We start from the raw sequence: 17,097 nt of genomic DNA on the forward strand, positions 1-17,097 counted from the left end.
CTTTCGAGATGAGATACCAAACTTTAACAACCACGTTTTAAATTTAGCTGTTTTAACTGAATCACTTAAGATTACTTTTTTATTTGATCACTTAAAGTAGTACTTTTAAATGAATCACTTTCCTTAAGATGAACCACTTAATTTTAGGTGGTATTTTATTTTCAGTTCAAGGTAGTAATCCAGGTAGTAATTTTACCTGATTCACTTCAGTTATGGTGGTGTTTTTAACTGAATTATTTCACTTAAGGTGGGCATCTAAAAGTATCATGCTCAGACTGCTCAAACACTCTAGAGAAAGAGAGAATGGCTAACAATGTGATTTATTTAAAACTTATTGTGTACAAAAAGATATTATTTTACACAATATCACAGCCCAAATGTATGCAAATTACATTACATATTTTTAAATAAATGAATTGTAATGTCTGTGGTGGGGAATTATTTTAAAGTTTTGTTGAAAAAAGTTAATTGAAAGCTTTCACTGGCTATTTTCTTTCTTAATGTAAAACTTATTGGATTATCAAACGTATTCTGCTTGAACTGGATTGGTCTCACTACATTTAATGTGTGTAGTGCCCAAAAACTGATCAAGGCACTTTTGATCAGCACCAGTACTTCACAAAGGAGGAACAAACTGTAAACTGTAAAACTGCACTCAAAGTATAAAATCCTACTTAACTGAACAAGTATGAGTCTGTATAGTGAAGTGTATCAGGCTTGATAAAAATGCTATATATGATACTGTTCCATATGTTGCAAGGGGGCCCAGGTTTGAAGCTCTGGGTCCCAAGCGAGAGATGGGCCCCTCACTTTAGAATAAGCTGAAGCTATTATAATAGGAACCAGATGTGGACTATACGTTATGTCAAAAACATCTGGGGTATAAATGCATGGATTCGAAGCTATGTGACAGAGAACATAGGCAAGTTTCTCTCCAAGCTGTTTTGCGAAGGCTTGATTCTGACTTCGATCTCTAAATGCAAGCGACGAGTGGCACCGAAGAGTTTCTTCCTTCACCTTCACAGCATCGCTTTTTGAAATAAACCACAATGTCTATTTAAACAGGACTAGCAGAACAAAAGATCAACTCACGCCATCCTTCTTATCCCTCTCTAAGGCTCCATGCATGAACTCCATGGACACGTCTTCATTCTCATCCAGCCACTGTAGCACAAACTGCAGGAACCACCTAAATGCACAACAAGGTCATTACTACAACAACCAGAGCTTCCAGATCTAAGATATTTACGAGGATCAGGTTATGGTCTATTCAAAAAGATAGGGAAATAAACTAAATATGTACAAAAAAAATATTGGGAGGTGTCTGGCCCAAACCAAAACCTCCAAATTTACACCTGTGAAAATAATACTACTTCTTTTTTTAATATCTTTTAAAGTGAAGTTGAAAATTTTACATTTATGATGAGTTTTAGACAATGGGCAGAGCCTTATCTTAGCCAAGCCTCTGTATTTTAAAGCCTCATCCCTGTCCCTCATGGCCGCATGGTGAACAGTTAGTTTCCATTGATTTTACCCCAAGGTATGAAAATCAGTGTGGAATATTAACAATTGTCACTACCAAAACATGGATTTTTTGCAATTAAGTAAACTGTCACTACTGAAACATTTGGGACAGTTTTGGTAGTGTTATGATTGTTTTGGTGGTGCCAAATGTTCAATCATTTATTTTAATATTATCAACATAATTAAGATACAGGGTCATTAAAAAGCCTAAAAAGGATTTTAGCCTAAAATCTGAAATGTGCTTTGACTTTACTTGTAAATAAATATATTTTCACATGCTACAATTATGCAACAAAGTAATGGCACATAAAACAAGAAAGATAATAATAATCCACGCTCCAGATATTTGTGTTGAAGTAAACTGAGGGTCACTCACGTGGGATATTCAGGTACCACTCCTTTGAAAGTTGGCAGATCCTTCACATACTCGTTACAGAGCCATTTCACCTTAAAATGCAGGTTCATGTAATCTGCACTCTTACACAGGCGATGCTTCTCATGCTCTGAGGATTAAAAATGAATAACAATAAATAACACACTGTGTTTCTGGAGATATGCTTTCTGTGTGGTTAACACTTACAATACCCTGTGCACTTTTAAAAGAAGAAAACAATAAAACAGCCAAATCAAAAAAGCTATGTCAGGTTTGTAAGGCACTCTCAGAATAATGCACTCAGGAAGCAAGGGTTTATTAATTATTATTATTAATGATAAGTAGTGACACTGATGCATTTGAATGATATTCATGGCACTCAGCACTAATTTAACATACAGACAACACAGATGTTCTAAGAGGGAAAAAAGGCCTATATTGTGTGAATATTAAAATCTGCCCTGCTAGATTTGCCCCAGTCATCTGAAGTGGTGGACAAAAGTACGCAAACTATGAACGTGAGTTCAAGTAGAAATACCCATGGTAAAATATTACTCCAGTAAAAGTAGAAGTTCCTCCCTTTAGACCTCCAATTGAGTAAAAGTACAAAAGTATTTGCCCTCAAATGTACTTAAGTATTGAAAGCAAAAGTACTAAAAGATTAATTTTGCTTGCTTCATTTTAGGTGAAAACACTCCAGTGTCCATCTTTGTAAACCAAATCTTTTAACAGAATGTTATTAACTAGTGACAGTGATGTCTATTAAAACTATCATAAACACTGAAGGCAAACAATTTCCATTAGGTAGAACCGAGTGGCTCTGAAATCCCTTTTTACAAACAAGCAAAGTTTCAGTTTAAGATTTATTTGTAACTTAGTTACAAATTTAAGTTTAATAAAAACTTAATCACAGGTTCACAAATGAGTTTCCTTTACTATAATAAATCTGTAGGTCTCTGTTCATAAACATAAACTAGCAAAAACAAATGTATTATTAAATGAAATAATGTTTGTATAAATTTAAAAAAGACACGTCAGTCACGACTGCATACATGTACATATTTCTATATTGTGGTCTATTTACACAAAGTTAGGTTAGTTCATAATTTATGTTGAATAGACACTCCCAAAATTTTACACTGCTGCATGGACATAGAACCATAGGCACTAGGTAGGTCAACAGGCCAAAATAAGCTGAAAACAAAGTGCCGCTGTGCCCTGATTGGTTTTCTTGCTTCATGCTTCTTTCGTTTTGGCATGTTATGTTTTCATACACACATAAACCAAAATGAATGACAGATTTTCCAGGATGTAGTGGAGTAAAAAGTAAGATATTTGAGTTTGAAATGTAGTGGAGTGAAAGTAAAATGTCACCCAAAACAGAAATACTTCAGTAAAGTACAGACACACTAAAAAACTACTTCAGTCCAGTAACAAATCACATGTTCTTTTAATAAGTTCACGAAATATCAACTACTTTTTAAAAAACAAGACGTGTTAATTTTTACTTGTTTGTTTTAATTTATAATAATGTTATATGGCGTTTTGACAAGCATAAAAATGTATAAATGTGCTTAACCGCCCAAAACGTTTGCGTAGTACTGTATATCTTATTCATAACATATAAGAAGAAGATATATGCTTGTGATTACTCTGCCTTCCTGTTTCTGACCCTGGGGATCTGCTACTGTTTACTATTAATGACTGACTTTGGGTAAAGCTCAATAAAAGACACTCTACAAATGCATAATGCAGTTTGAAATTCTTGTCCACTCTTGTTCATTACAGACTGGTTAATGGAAGATGTGAGAAAAAGAAAGTAGAAGGATAGTCATAGGAATACAGATGTTAGCAGACTTGAGAGCAAAATGTGGACATAAACATGCGCTCACATATTAAAACATGCCAACTCACACTGAGCTCATGTTTTAACTCACCCTCCATAGCGTACTTCATGTCCTGAGAGAACTGGATCCACATAACTTCCGCACACACTTTCCCCACATTCAGCTCCTGAGGAAACCTGAGGGAACAGGGTGAGTAGCAGCAGCATCCTTATTTAGTGACTGCAGCATACCAAACTCACAACCCTCATAACAGGGCTGCAAAGATAAGAAGCTGAATAGTCATCATCAACACTGATTATGGAAAAAAGACTCAGTAATTGTCTATGACGTTCAAATGATCCAAGAGATTGTAGTATACTGTATTAAATGTAGGGGCGAAACGAAGCTACTGCTTCATTGTCCAAAGGGTTTATAATCCTTCATTATGGCGTATGCATGCATGTTTGAAAGACTGTAATATGTGTACAGTCACTCACTGGTTGAGAACAGGTGTGTATGAGTTGCGGTCCTCCTCTATGATGGAGACGATCAGGGTGATGAGTTTGGGCCAGAAGTCCAGGTTCTTGATGCTTGGTCCCTGCTCTTCTGGGGGACATTCTTCTTTATTCTGAACCAGACAAAAGCAAAATCGGATATACAGTCATCCACTCTCTCTGAGTAAAGCGTGACGCTCTGAACTGATCCAAAAACTTAAAATCGATACTGAAATAATGCCAAATAATCAGTAACTCAAAGATGTGTCACATCACTAAAGGAGACCTATTAAGCTCATTTTCAAATGTTCATACTTTTATTTTTGGACTCTACTAAATTAGATTTACATGCATCAACGCTCCAAAACACTATTTTTCCCGTAATGTCCACCTCTATTCACCCTCTGTCAAAAATAGTCTGTTAGAGCTTCTGTGTCTTTAAGCCACACATCCGATGAGCTGTGTGTGCTCTGAATGATCTGCTCATCCATTCTGCTCTGACTGCACAACAGGCAGAGGGGTTCCGCCCCTCATAGTTTCCTATTACTTGCAATTACACAAACAGAAAGCATGAATTATCCTAAAAACATGAATAATCTAAGTTCTGAACTGATACAGATATACTCATTACTAATTTAACCCATATCAAGCATCCCTGTTTCCCACACCCCTGCTGGACGATAAAGGAGAGAATGGCTGACCATGTCTCCTGTTGGCTGGTATTGGCAGCTGTAGAGCTCCTGGCAGTTGTTGAAGATGTAGTCATAGGTGGAGTTGAGGCACGCTTTCACACAGTCCCGCACCACCTGGCTCGCTCTGGGAGGACTCTGAAGTTCCTGGACCTGTCCAGGAGGAGGCGATAACATATGAGAAGAAAAAATATACTGACCCATGCAGTTGCAGCGGTTCATAATACAAAAATTACATTTTAAAAATATGTTGTTATACCTATAAATATGTGTAACCTTAAAGAGGAATGTTTTCCTATATGTCTGCATTACTCAATAAATGATATGAAAGCATAATGATCCAAAAAGGTTTGATATGAAATGCTCAGTTCTAGAGAAATTTACAGTGGTGGTGATAGGACCCAGGAGCCCCATTTCACGTAATAGCTAACTCTGATGTAGCTTCTAAAGGCATCACATGCTGCAGATGTCTGGTTCCTATCCATACCATTAAGAACAATTCTGACTCTGTAAGTTTCTCTAGAATAGAGCATCTTTACATCTTAACCACACTGTTATGTAGAAATTTTGAAAAACTGGCATAATTCCCCTTTAATGTCGGCCGATTAAGGGGATGAAAAATACAGTGACACTTCTCATTTCCAAAGTCTCAAAGCTGTCTTGTTCCCTGTACCTTCATTCTGAAGAAAGTGATGCTGGTGAGCAAGTCCACGGTGGACTTGAGGTCCTGCAGGCGCTCCTTACTGCTAGCAGGAAAATTATTCTGCAACAAGATATACATCATAGGTCAAAATTCAGCTAGAAATACAGTCAGACAGGTTCTGGTCAGCGAGACTCACCCTGTACATGGAGAGGTCAATGCGCAGGGAATTGTGCAGCTGATCCAAGAGCTTGACAAACCGCTCTTTCTGTTGGGAGAAAAGGTGCACCAGTGAGATGAGAAAGTAGCTTCAAAGCATAACCAAACCAGCACACACTCAGCTGTGATATATTCATTAGTTAACTGTGATTCTGAAATGACCCGCTTTCATCTATCATGAAGACGGCATGGCTTTAATACATTAGAGAACAGAGTTAGAAGAGTAAGCATTAGCATTTGACACAGTGAAACACTATGCTTGCTGTTGAGGGCCAAGTTTAAATTGATAATGTTTCCTGTAGTCATTAGTAATAGTAACGCATCAACAGAGACAGTGTTTTAGGACACAATGGACTGAGTGCAGTGTTATTATACTGAACTGCATTTACCTACTCATTCAGTCAATAACAGAATAAAGCTGTAACAGCTGACTTATGCAGCATCTCCATTTTCAGTGTGATCTTTCAGTTGTACATTATTTCCTGTTACCCAGCAATAACCTCATCATTTTAAAATGACTCTGCTCTTGGTGTCAGGTTTGCAGCTGCACTTACGGTTGGAAAATACAGCTCCCGAGAGAATGGGCTACACTAATGGGACTTTCTTCTTTCGTGTTATGTCTGTAATAAGTTCTTCTCACCCTCCCTCAAGAGGGACTGAGATGAAGTGATGAGAAATGACAGAAAACTTCACTTCCATCTAATTTCAGCTGCTTTACTCCTGTAAGAGATCTGCTAGTGCAGCATAGCTCCTTGTAGTGCTACAGTGTCATTACAGCAAGTCTCAGGGCCTTCAAAGAAGGTCTAATATACCCAATATACTTTCTGTTTCAATTTTAATGAATAGTGTCATTAAACTTCTCGCATTTTAACTCTGCATGCAATATAGTAGCATGCTAGCTGAAATTATTTTTGTTGTTATTATTAATATTATTATAATAGACATGGGTTTTTCTCTTTTTTTAGTGTGACATTAGTTTTGACATTTATGGCCTGAACTGTCATACTTCCACTTTCCCCCACTGCACAACAGTCATTTCTTAACTATCCTTCATGAGTAAAGATGCTGGATGAGATTGTATGGCTTTAAAACAGGGGTGTCCAGCACCAGGGCCAAACGTGTTCAGTAAAATATTAATCCTTTAATAAGACCAAACAAAATGTGGCTATTTATGGTATTTAATCTGCTCGTCTTGTATAATAAACTCATTTCTGAATGCACTGTATGTTATTGTATTTATTTGATATGTAAAGAATGTGAAAATGTATAGAATCTTATTTGGTTTGTCTCACAAATTATACTTTTGAGCAAGGAATACTTCAATAGGAAAATATGTAATATTGTAGTCACATTTTATTATTACTCTGAAAGAAACAAATCTGTTATAACCATCTGTTATAAGCACTTACTGATCCATACTGCTCTGAATGAGCTTTCCAACAATAAAAGAAGCCTTGTGTGTCTTACGTACAGTGATAGGAAACACTGTAGCACACAGAAAGCTCCAGTTCTACACGCTGTTGCATTTCAATCTGACCAGTGTAAACATGCAGATACCATAACTCCTCTGGTGGCAGATCTATGTGTGTTTAAGCGGTCATAGCTAAGTTCTTAGAATGCACTGCCAGCAAAAAGCGTGAAATTTTGAAAATGTAACATTGTTAATCATATATGAACAATATTTCAGCCCTCAAGTAATTCGACATAGTCCGCTCTGGTCCTTTAAAAAAAAAAAAAAAAAAAAAAACCCAAAAAAACTTGGAAACCCCTTCTTTAAATCATAATTCTTCGATGGGCTTTTACCCCAAAGTTGGAGGCGGCAAAGCGGTCAGAGGCGGAGACGTTGGTGGAGGCGGTGGTGTGAGCGTAGAAGGCGTTAATGTTGGCCAGCAGGGTGCTCATCACCGCAGGAACACCGGGACACATGTACTTAGAGGAGAGACAGGCAAAGTGCCTACAGACAGAGAGAAAGTGATTGAAGAGAGAGTGAGTGAGAGCGAGAGAGTGAGAGAAAGAGAAAGAGGGAAAGCAAGAGAGTGAGAGAGAGTGAGAGAAAGAGAGAGAGCAAGAGTGAAAAAGTAAGAGAGAGAGTGAGAGTGAGAGAGCAAGAGAGAGAAAGCAGGAGAGTGAGAGAGAGAGAAAGCGAGAGCGTGAGAGCGAGAGAATGAGTGAGTGAGAGAAAGAGAGAGTGAGAGAAAGCGAGAGAGAGAGTGAGAGAGAGTGAGGAAAAGAGTGAGACAGAGTGAGAGAAAGAGAGAGAGTGAGAAAACAGACAGTGAGTGAGAGAAAGAGTGAGAAAAAGAGAGTAAGACAGAGTGAGAGAGCGAGTGAGAGAGAGCGAGTGAGAGAGAGAGTGAGAAAAAGAGTGAGACAGAGTGAGAGAAAGAGAGAGAGTGAGAAAACAGACAGTGAGTGAGAGAAAGTGAGAAAAAGAGAGTAAGACAGAGTGAGAGAGAGCGAGTGAGAGAGAGCGAGTGAGAGAGAGAGAGTGAGATAAAAGAGAGAGAGAGAGAGAGAGAGAGAGAGAGAGAGAGAGAGAGAGAGAGAGAGAGAGAGAGAGAGAGAGATGGGGGCAAACAAAACTCATTTAACAGGAAAAGGGTTTTTGTCATTTTAAACAGGAAACCACAAGCTGATCAGCAGAATTTTTTGAGGGTTCTATTTAGCACCAAAATGTTCTTTTATTGTTACAAGCCGGATGTCGTAACAATAGAAGAAACCCTTTTGGTGCTATTTAGAACCATATACAACACATTCTTCATTAGTCTGAAGAATGATGTCATCATGAAATGTTTAAGCATGCAAATGAGTCATCGAGTGTTCATGGTTCTATAATCTTTTCAAGAACATTAACAGAACTGTCTTATTTAAAAGTGAAAAAAAATAATAAAATAAAATCTTCAGCTCACCCTAAGGTATGATTTCAATACAAAAACAGTTAGCATGCAATACATTCTTTGTCTTATGCAGCAACAGATGGATTACTCCATCTCCTTCAAATTGCAACTAAAGCCATATGCAATCGTTTAAACACCCCCTGGTTAAAGTTTGGTTGATTTTTTAAATGTGAATACATAAACACATCCTCTACAGAGGACACACTTAAATATAACACTTTTCTGCTGTGTTTAACATATTGGCCAAAATCAATCATAAATTCTTTGGTCCACCTTAAAAAAGTGAGGTCATGACAGACACCCTTCTCCTCCATTTCTGCAGCCCATGAGCTCAGCAGACGGACCGTCATAAAACATTGCTGCTACTTCATGTTATTAACATCACCATCTAAAGACATGAAGTGCACTTAGGACTTTATTTCTGATGCTACTAAAGCTTGTCATGTCTCATATTTCTCTCAGGGGAACTACGCTTGTTACAGAACCCATTAAAGGCACAGTAATAAAAAAGCTTTTCTCAGTTATATGAGATGTGCCAGGGCAGAACACAATTAAAAAAAAAAATCCCTGTTTCAAATATGTAAAACAACAAGGAATACAGTAAGAAAGGGAAGTGACTAATAAAGCCCTACTCTCAGTCTATTCTACACTTCTTCTGGAAAAAAGCCTAGAATAGGTACAATGAATCAGAACTGTTTGGCTGCTTCTAATTAACTGGCTAATCTTTCAGCATGACCTGTTGTTAATAGACTTTGGTGATGAAAGAGGCTTAGTAGTGATGGAAGAGGGAGAGTCAGGGAGGCTGGAAGATGCTACGGTACATACGTCATGGCCTGGTAGATCGATTCAATGCCATAACGCATTGCAAACTCGTCCACTATCTCCTGAGCCACGTCGTCGAAATAAACCTTCCAGGCGTCGTCTCCCCGGGCGTCCGGGATCTTCACCACGCCCTGGCCAAGGACGTCTGTGGTGTGGTGAAAGAGGTTCTGGAAAAGATTTATAGAGGATTTATTAGTGAGGTTTATGGTACACGTTAATGACATATGAGGATTTTGCCCTCAGCACGGCGTGCATTCAGTCACCTCTAGCAGAGGTGGACAGATACAAATTACTACAGAGTTGCGGCAGCTACTGTACTTTTATTTGTTCATTTTTAATAATTAATATGAAAAATCTCTTCAGAACCTGGAGAAGCCAGCTGGCTAATTAATCTTACCTAAATAGCCAGTGTATTACATTACTGATTTCTCTGCAATGTAGAATAACAAGCACAATAGCTCTTTATTATTGCTGCTTATATATATCATCACTGTTGGAACAAAACCTTGTAACTGCATTTCTGGTCGTCGTCTCTCTTTTTTTTTTTTTTTTTACATAATTTAAAAATATCACTGTGTAAAATTTAGCGATGGATGCATCAATAAAATTGGCCAGAGATTAAATGAAATAAAATGCCTTTACATTAATTTACACTGAAAGTAAAGAATGCTTCCCCCTCTCCTCTGAAGTTACTGTTTTGCATAGTTTTTGCCCAATATTGACTATGTTCTATTGCAAGTGCTTGATTTCCTAACTGCACATGAATTAAAACAATTTCTACATAGAACAAATTTAAACATGTCACCTTTCAATGCACAATTAATATACGGCTGCTGTCAGGACAAAACCATGCATCTCCATTTTTGTTGTTTTTCAGTTTTTGACGTAACTGGATGATGGCTGTTCCTCTTTACATTGTGTAAATGTCATGAAGAAAAAACCCCAAAAAGTTTAAAAAACCAGCTAAAAAAACTGGTGGGCAATTTTGAGTTCTGACAGATTTAAAATGCTGGAAAAAAATAAAAACCCAAAATGTGGCATGTGTTTTATTTTCTTCTAATATGTTAAGCTCATCAAACAGACAGTAGCTGTATAAAATGTGTAGATATGTGTTCTCTGTGCAGGGTGTGTTAACTTACACTGAGCAAAAATATACACTGTTTTAATGCAAAGATTTTACTTAAACCCTGCAAAAATTCCCACTTCAGTATTTGATGGGATCTTCACTTTCAGAGGAGAGCAAAAGCCAAAGTGTATTATTTTTATAGAGAATATTTTCACTTAGAAAAGCATAGAATTTCATCAGGGGTGCCCAAACTTTCACACAAATGAGCTAATGGATTAACTTAGGAAGCCAATAAACCTGGCCAGAACTGGACTATTATCTTATAGGGGAATTCTACATACCTACACGTAATCATTCAGAGTGTTTGGTGTGAAATCACTGATTCTACAGACTCTGGTTTCTTTACAGTAGTGGTGATAGGAACCAAGGGTCACCATGACTACAACACAAATACAGCCATTTTATTCACTATCCAAAACTACCAGTGAACCTACATGTGTCTTCTGGGCTTTTATATGGAATGTTGGTAATGGTAAATGAGTAAAAGGCAGTCTTTAGGTGCACTAACTTCGTCAGATATCTGGGGCTTAATGCACAAAAGCATTTTAAGAAAAACTTGTGAAGGTTCTTCAGACAAACACTTAGAACAGAAGTCACAAACAGGCAGACCGTGGAGCGAGTCCGGACCTAGACGCTGTCCTATGCGGACCTGGACCTATAACTGAAACTACGGAGCATTATTTAATTTGTAAAACATGTGACACTACTCAGCTAATCAGATCTGTGGATTACTTTGTGCCCTGAGACTTGAGTGAGGGGCGCACACACAGGGGAAGGACGAGGCGAGAAACAACAGTAGGAGAAGAAAGTGAGCTGGATTATTTTGCATGTCGTGCTCTAAAAAGAGGAAACGGACAACTGTACTATTTGATTTGACATTCAGTTGTTGACTATATAAGATGTTGATATAACTACTACCATACCTCAGTTTACAGTATTTGGCACTGAATAATAATACAAGTTAGACATTATGATGTTCAGGAGCTTTGCTTGAGGAAATTTTCTTTAACTGGACCTTACAGAATTTTAATTAAAGACCTTTCACTTAGAACTTCATAAGAATGTTCTTAAATGCAATTCTCAAGAAACTTCCAAAAAAGTTCTTAAATATTCTCTTAAGACAACCTTAATAATTATTTTCTTCAGATTCTCTCAGATTTAGCGGCCGTGATGAATTTCAACTCTTGCAGCCTAAGATGAGTGCGAGGCTACCGTAAAGTAAAGCAAACATTTAAGAATGTAACATTTTCAAGAATAATACTTGTTCTTAGAACAATTCTTAAGAAAATGTTCTTAAGAGAAAATAAAATAGAATTCTTGAGAAGTTATTTGAAGAATAAAGATTTCTTATAACTTCTTATGAATGAAGTTAAGAAAAAGACACATTTAAGAAGATTTTATAGAGACTTTTGTGAATCCGGTGCCTGGTTCCTAACACCACCACTGAGAACATCTACTTCGTTCTAGAGAAACTTATTTTTCTCATCCAAATTGTTCCCAGTGGTGGGGATAGGAACAAGATGTCCAAAAAAAAAAAGCTCCCTCACAGAAAATTATTGCATGAAATGGTTATGAATTCACTGCCTGATGTCTGAGACATCACTGGCTATATTTGTTTTGTAGTGGTTCCTATCACCACTAGTGTAAAGAAATCAGTCTATGTTTCTCTACATTAAACCGTTTCACACCAAACCACTCTGAATGACTTTGTCTACTTCTCTTTTTAATTATGCAGACTTTTCAGTAAATTGGTGAAAATCTCCTTTAAAGTAACTAGATTAACTAAAAGTAAAGCAAATACTCAACTATGGTTCACAGTTTTCCAGTAAATAATTTACTCTTTCTTCAGTAATTGAAAGTAAATTGTCACCATAATAGCAGAACTCAGTACTCCTTGACATTCAGTCTCATTATCTGTGCCAATTGGTTATGTAGTTCTACTACAGGTGCACTGTGGGGTAAGTTCATCCAGCTGGTCTGTTTGTGTGCAATATTTGTACCTCATGTAGGCAGGTGTACTGCACATGGTAGGGAGCCACTTTCTCTTCTCCTTTAATTTCCACACTGATCTGGAGACGGATTGCGCCAGACACCGCAGATTTATCAGTCCTTTTCTCTGTAGAGAGCAGAAGGCATATTAGAGCAGCGGTTCCCAGAATTACTGAATTAAATCACCGTAATGAGCCAGTAGAATATTTTATGTAAAAACATCTGTAACATGGAAAAAAAAAACCTAAACGGGGAGCAGAACAGCCTTTTCTCAGAGTCACAGGGTTCGTCCCTCCCTGCCTGTTTTCCCCCTGACAGGCAAATTATTGGGGTAATTTGTACGTGTCGACTGATTGGTCGATTTCCGACGGGAGCAGGGTACATAATAATCAAGGCAGACTGCTCCGGTCGCAGAGGGAACGAGTGGGAGTGGATAAAGAAGAAGAGAGAGAGAGAGAGAGAGAGAGAGAGAGAGAGAGAGAGAGAGAGAGAGATAGAGAGAGATAGAGAGAGAGAGAGAGAGAGAGAGAGAGAGAGAGAGAGAGAGAGAGAGAGAAAAGTAGAGAGAGAGAAGGAGAGAGAGAAAAGGAGAGATAGAGGCTCAATTACTGCTATTGACTGTAATTGTTAGAGCCGCTGTAGAGAGCAAAGCTTCAGAAAAGGGCAATTAAAAGCGCACATAAATGCAAGAGAAGACAACAAGCGAAGACAATGAAGGAACGAAGACAGAGAATACCCATCAAAGAAACAAATGATTAGGCTCAGCAAGCTTAAGCAGATAAGACATATATGGAAAGAGAGAGAGAGAGAGAGAGAGAGAGGGAGAGAGAGAGGGAGAGAGAGAGAGGGAGAGGTGGCCAAAGTCATTGTTATTGGGATAAATTACATTACAACATTCTTCTCTGAATATATGTTGGCCATCATCAGAACCTCTAGAAAAACTGAACAAGAGCATGCACGATAAAAATAACTGATTTAGGCCCCAGTCCTATTTCTTATTTTTACCCCTACCCTTGTGCCTTGAAAGTGAAGTAGTGGTTGAAATCTTGGCCTAAGAAATTGGACCCCGACATGAAAAAAGAACATTACTTCATTAACTAACTACTAGCGGTGCTCTGTAGGCTATCCTGCAGTGATGGCAGAGGAGGGTATTGCTGGGCTTTAGCTACATTTAGGGCATCATATGCTTTTAAAGTGGGGGAGGGGTTTCTATGCTTGTTATGAAGAAAAGGACTAAAATATGTTAATAAAGATAATACAGTGGTGATTTTTTTCCATGATTTTTAACAGACAATATTTATTTTTGAGTTTATTTGGTGGCTTGCACAGCCATCTTGACAGTTTAGCTTTTTTTCTCATAACACTCTGTTTGGATTGTGTCAGAGGTAATTTATAGAAAGCCTCTAAACACCATCACCCAGTCCAATGACTGCATAAACACATAATGCACATATTATGATCCTTCTTAAAAACCATTAAGGTACAACTGCTTTACTGATGCATTTTGTCTCCTACAATTCCAGAAAAACATAAAATCATGATATACATTTTGAGTATCGTGAATGTTTTACATATCATATTACTATATCATATTATATCATCACCCATAAGAGGGAGAGGAACAAAAGGAGAGAGAGCGAGCGAGAGAGAGAGAGCAAGAGAGCGAGAGCGACAGTGAGAGCGAGAGCAAGAGCGAGAGCAAGAGCGAGAGAGAGCGAGAGCGAGAGCAAGAGAGAGAGAGAGAGAGAGAGAGAGAGTGAGAGAGAGAGCGAGCGAGAGAGCGAATTCAGAGCATGTTTTCCTCCTCTCCATCCACACTGGGGGTAATTGTGCAGGAACAGATGTGCCATAGGGCAGGGAGACGTGGGTAATGGAGTTCAGACACATACACAAATCCTGAACATCAAAGGGCCTCCCATTTAGAGCTGGATTGAGAGGCTGTCAGCTCTTTTGGCTGTTGACATCATTTCTCCTACATGATGTATATTCTAAAGGCTTAAAAAAACACTGGTGAAGTTTCAAAATATACCATTCACTACTCATATATGGAAACTACCCTGCAGAGCCACAATACAAGGCAGCCAATCAGATCATTTACATGCATTAGCCTTAAAGGCACATCAACATGGCTGTTTAAGAGATAAAGAAAGGTTGCTTCTGGTGCATAAAACCACACAAAAATTCTAAGTGGACCTATAAATGCAAGAAAAATGTATAATATAGTCATTAACAGCCTGTCAGTCATAGCAAAGAAATAGCAACATACAGTATATGTAGCACTGCACTGTATGGCATCAGGGAATAATGTGATTATACAATATCATACATGAGCCAGACAGCAGGCTGCGAGAAGGGCAAGCGTCATACATGCCAAAATCACTGCATATAACCATCAAATCAAAACCTCCATCAATATTACAACATACTCCAATCCATGTGACCTAGATAGAATAACACTAGTCTCAGAAGGTAATGGTCCTATTTCTGTGTTGGCACAGTACGTGTGTTTTGCAGTACTCAGTGCAGTTTAAACACGAGTGGATTTCCACAAAAGGCCCAGAACACTTAAAATAGAAGCAGCCAGGCATGCTGAAGGCTCAGAGTGTCATCTGAGGTGAGGCTTCAGAGCTGGGAGGGATCTGGGTTCAACACTGCTCTGACAATGGCCCACTTACAAACTCACCTATTCAACTTTCTATAACTCCCATATGCTTGCAGAAATGCTTTGTAAACAGGCTCTTTTGATAAAACTTTGTGCAAACAATCACTCTTTACATAAGACTGATGAAAAATATGTGTGTAAGACATACACTGCTTATCAACTGGGGACGCTTGGATTTTCAGTGTTATAATATGAATGGGCTTTTTTTTGTCTGTTTAAAATAACAAGCTGGACAACAAATAAGTAAAGCAATAACATATAAAGACTATAAAAAAGAATATCACATACTTTTTATTTATACTCATAAGAGTATGATTGACCACTAGTCAAATAACCTAATTTATATCTGTAAAGCCTGTTGGTTTTTTAAGTAATATATCAATAAAATTGTACTTACTTATTTAAGTGTATTTGTGACCACATGATGAACAATCCACAGTCATAAAAGAAAATAAAATGAACAAACAGACAATTTCCACATTAGCAAAGGAGTAAGATAAGGATTGTCCACTGTCACCATACTTATTCAACCTGCATGCTGAGCATATGATAAGAGAAACAAGACTGGAGAAAAATGAGAGACTTCAAGATTGGTAGAAACATCAGTAACCTCCAACAGATGACAGGTTACAAATAAGGATAAAGATCCGCGTGAAAAGATGGGACTTCAGCTCAGTATGAAGAAAACAAAGATTATGACAATGCAAAAGACCACTAACTTGACCAGTGATGGAGAAGATGTGGAAATGTTGGGCTGCTTTTGTCTACCTGGATCAGTTATTATCAACAGAGGATCCAGAACTCAAGAAATACGACACAGATTGGCAGTCGGAAGATCAAGAATGCAGGAGCTTGAAAAGATCTACAAATCTAATGATGTGTCTTTTCAAACAAAGATCTGAACTACCGAGGCCTTCGGTCTTCTCTGTGGGTTTTATGGCAAGAGGACAAGAAAACAAACAAATGGATTCTTGTCCAAGCTCAGAAATCTCGAAGCCCGGAGAATGACCAGCAAGAGGATGGATCAACAATCAGAAGAATCACAAACAAGCCAGCAAGATGTTTGAAGACCCAGACAGAAAACAGAATATTCTAAAGAAACACTCTGGAGAGTGCTGGAGAAAAAAAACTCTCCAACTAAGCTTCCTGGACAAATAATTAATCACCTTGCATGTTTAAAGTGGTAGTACCTTCAGGCTCCTGCAGATGGCATTGTATGAGGATGATCCGGCTATAAATACATGCAGGGTGTGTGACAGGATTCATAGATTGAGACAAATTGGTACAATGCAGTAAATGTGTCATTCAGAGTGTGGAGAATGTGTTGGAAAGCAGATATTAATGATTGGCAAAAAGGAGTGATTGCATTGGGGCATGTCAAAGACCATAGCATGTAGGAAGTAGGTGAATTTGTAGGTGTATCAAAGCGTATGGTCATATGGGTCTACCAGCAGTAGCAAAAGTCCCAATCTACTACTACTACTACTACTATTGTGGCTGAAAGATGAAACTGACAGAGACCTCTGACATGTTTCATGGCTTGTAAATAAAAATCGCTTCACTTCCAGGCAAGAGTTGCCTCTAGAAGTCAATGCAGGTCCTTCACAACCAATTTTTCAAAGAATACTCTGCAGGAACTGCATACCATGAACATACTGAGAAGAGTGGCACGCAAGAGACCTTTGCTTATTTCTGCACACAAAGTTGCACAAATTTGGCCAGATGAATCTCACTTCTGCCTGTACGTGAATGATGCTGTGCATCGGGTTCACTGAAGACCTCCAGAAGCCTTTAATGAGGACTGCGTGCAAGATGTGGTTCAAGCTAGAGGCTCTG

The 17,097-nt window shown here is 38.2% G+C and overlaps 1 protein-coding gene across 5 annotated transcripts in view; it reads right to left on the reverse strand.

Annotated features, from left to right (window-relative positions):
• unc13bb (unc-13 homolog Bb (C. elegans)) overlaps nt 1-17,097 on the reverse strand; it is a 162,822-nt gene that overhangs the window by 19,153 nt on the left and 126,572 nt on the right. For all 5 annotated transcript variants that reach the window (XM_037547066.1, XM_037547065.1, XM_037547064.1 and 2 more), the window contains 10 exons: nt 12,611-12,726; nt 9,488-9,651; nt 7,569-7,719; nt 5,746-5,814; nt 5,580-5,669; nt 4,919-5,059; nt 4,221-4,351; nt 3,835-3,920; nt 1,901-2,027; nt 1,093-1,189 (listed from right to left, as the gene is read on the reverse strand). In XM_037547066.1, the coding sequence (XP_037402963.1) occupies nt 1,093-1,189; nt 1,901-2,027; nt 3,835-3,920; nt 4,221-4,351; nt 4,919-5,059; nt 5,580-5,669; nt 5,746-5,814; nt 7,569-7,719; nt 9,488-9,651; nt 12,611-12,726 (1,172 nt within the window). The remainder of the gene's footprint in view (nt 1-1,092; nt 1,190-1,900; nt 2,028-3,834; nt 3,921-4,220; nt 4,352-4,918; nt 5,060-5,579; nt 5,670-5,745; nt 5,815-7,568; nt 7,720-9,487; nt 9,652-12,610; nt 12,727-17,097) is intronic.

The sequence above is a fragment of the Pygocentrus nattereri genome, chromosome 18 (genome assembly GCF_015220715.1).
Source record: "Pygocentrus nattereri isolate fPygNat1 chromosome 18, fPygNat1.pri, whole genome shotgun sequence".
In the NCBI taxonomy this organism is placed as follows: domain Eukaryota; kingdom Metazoa; phylum Chordata; class Actinopteri; order Characiformes; family Serrasalmidae; genus Pygocentrus; species Pygocentrus nattereri.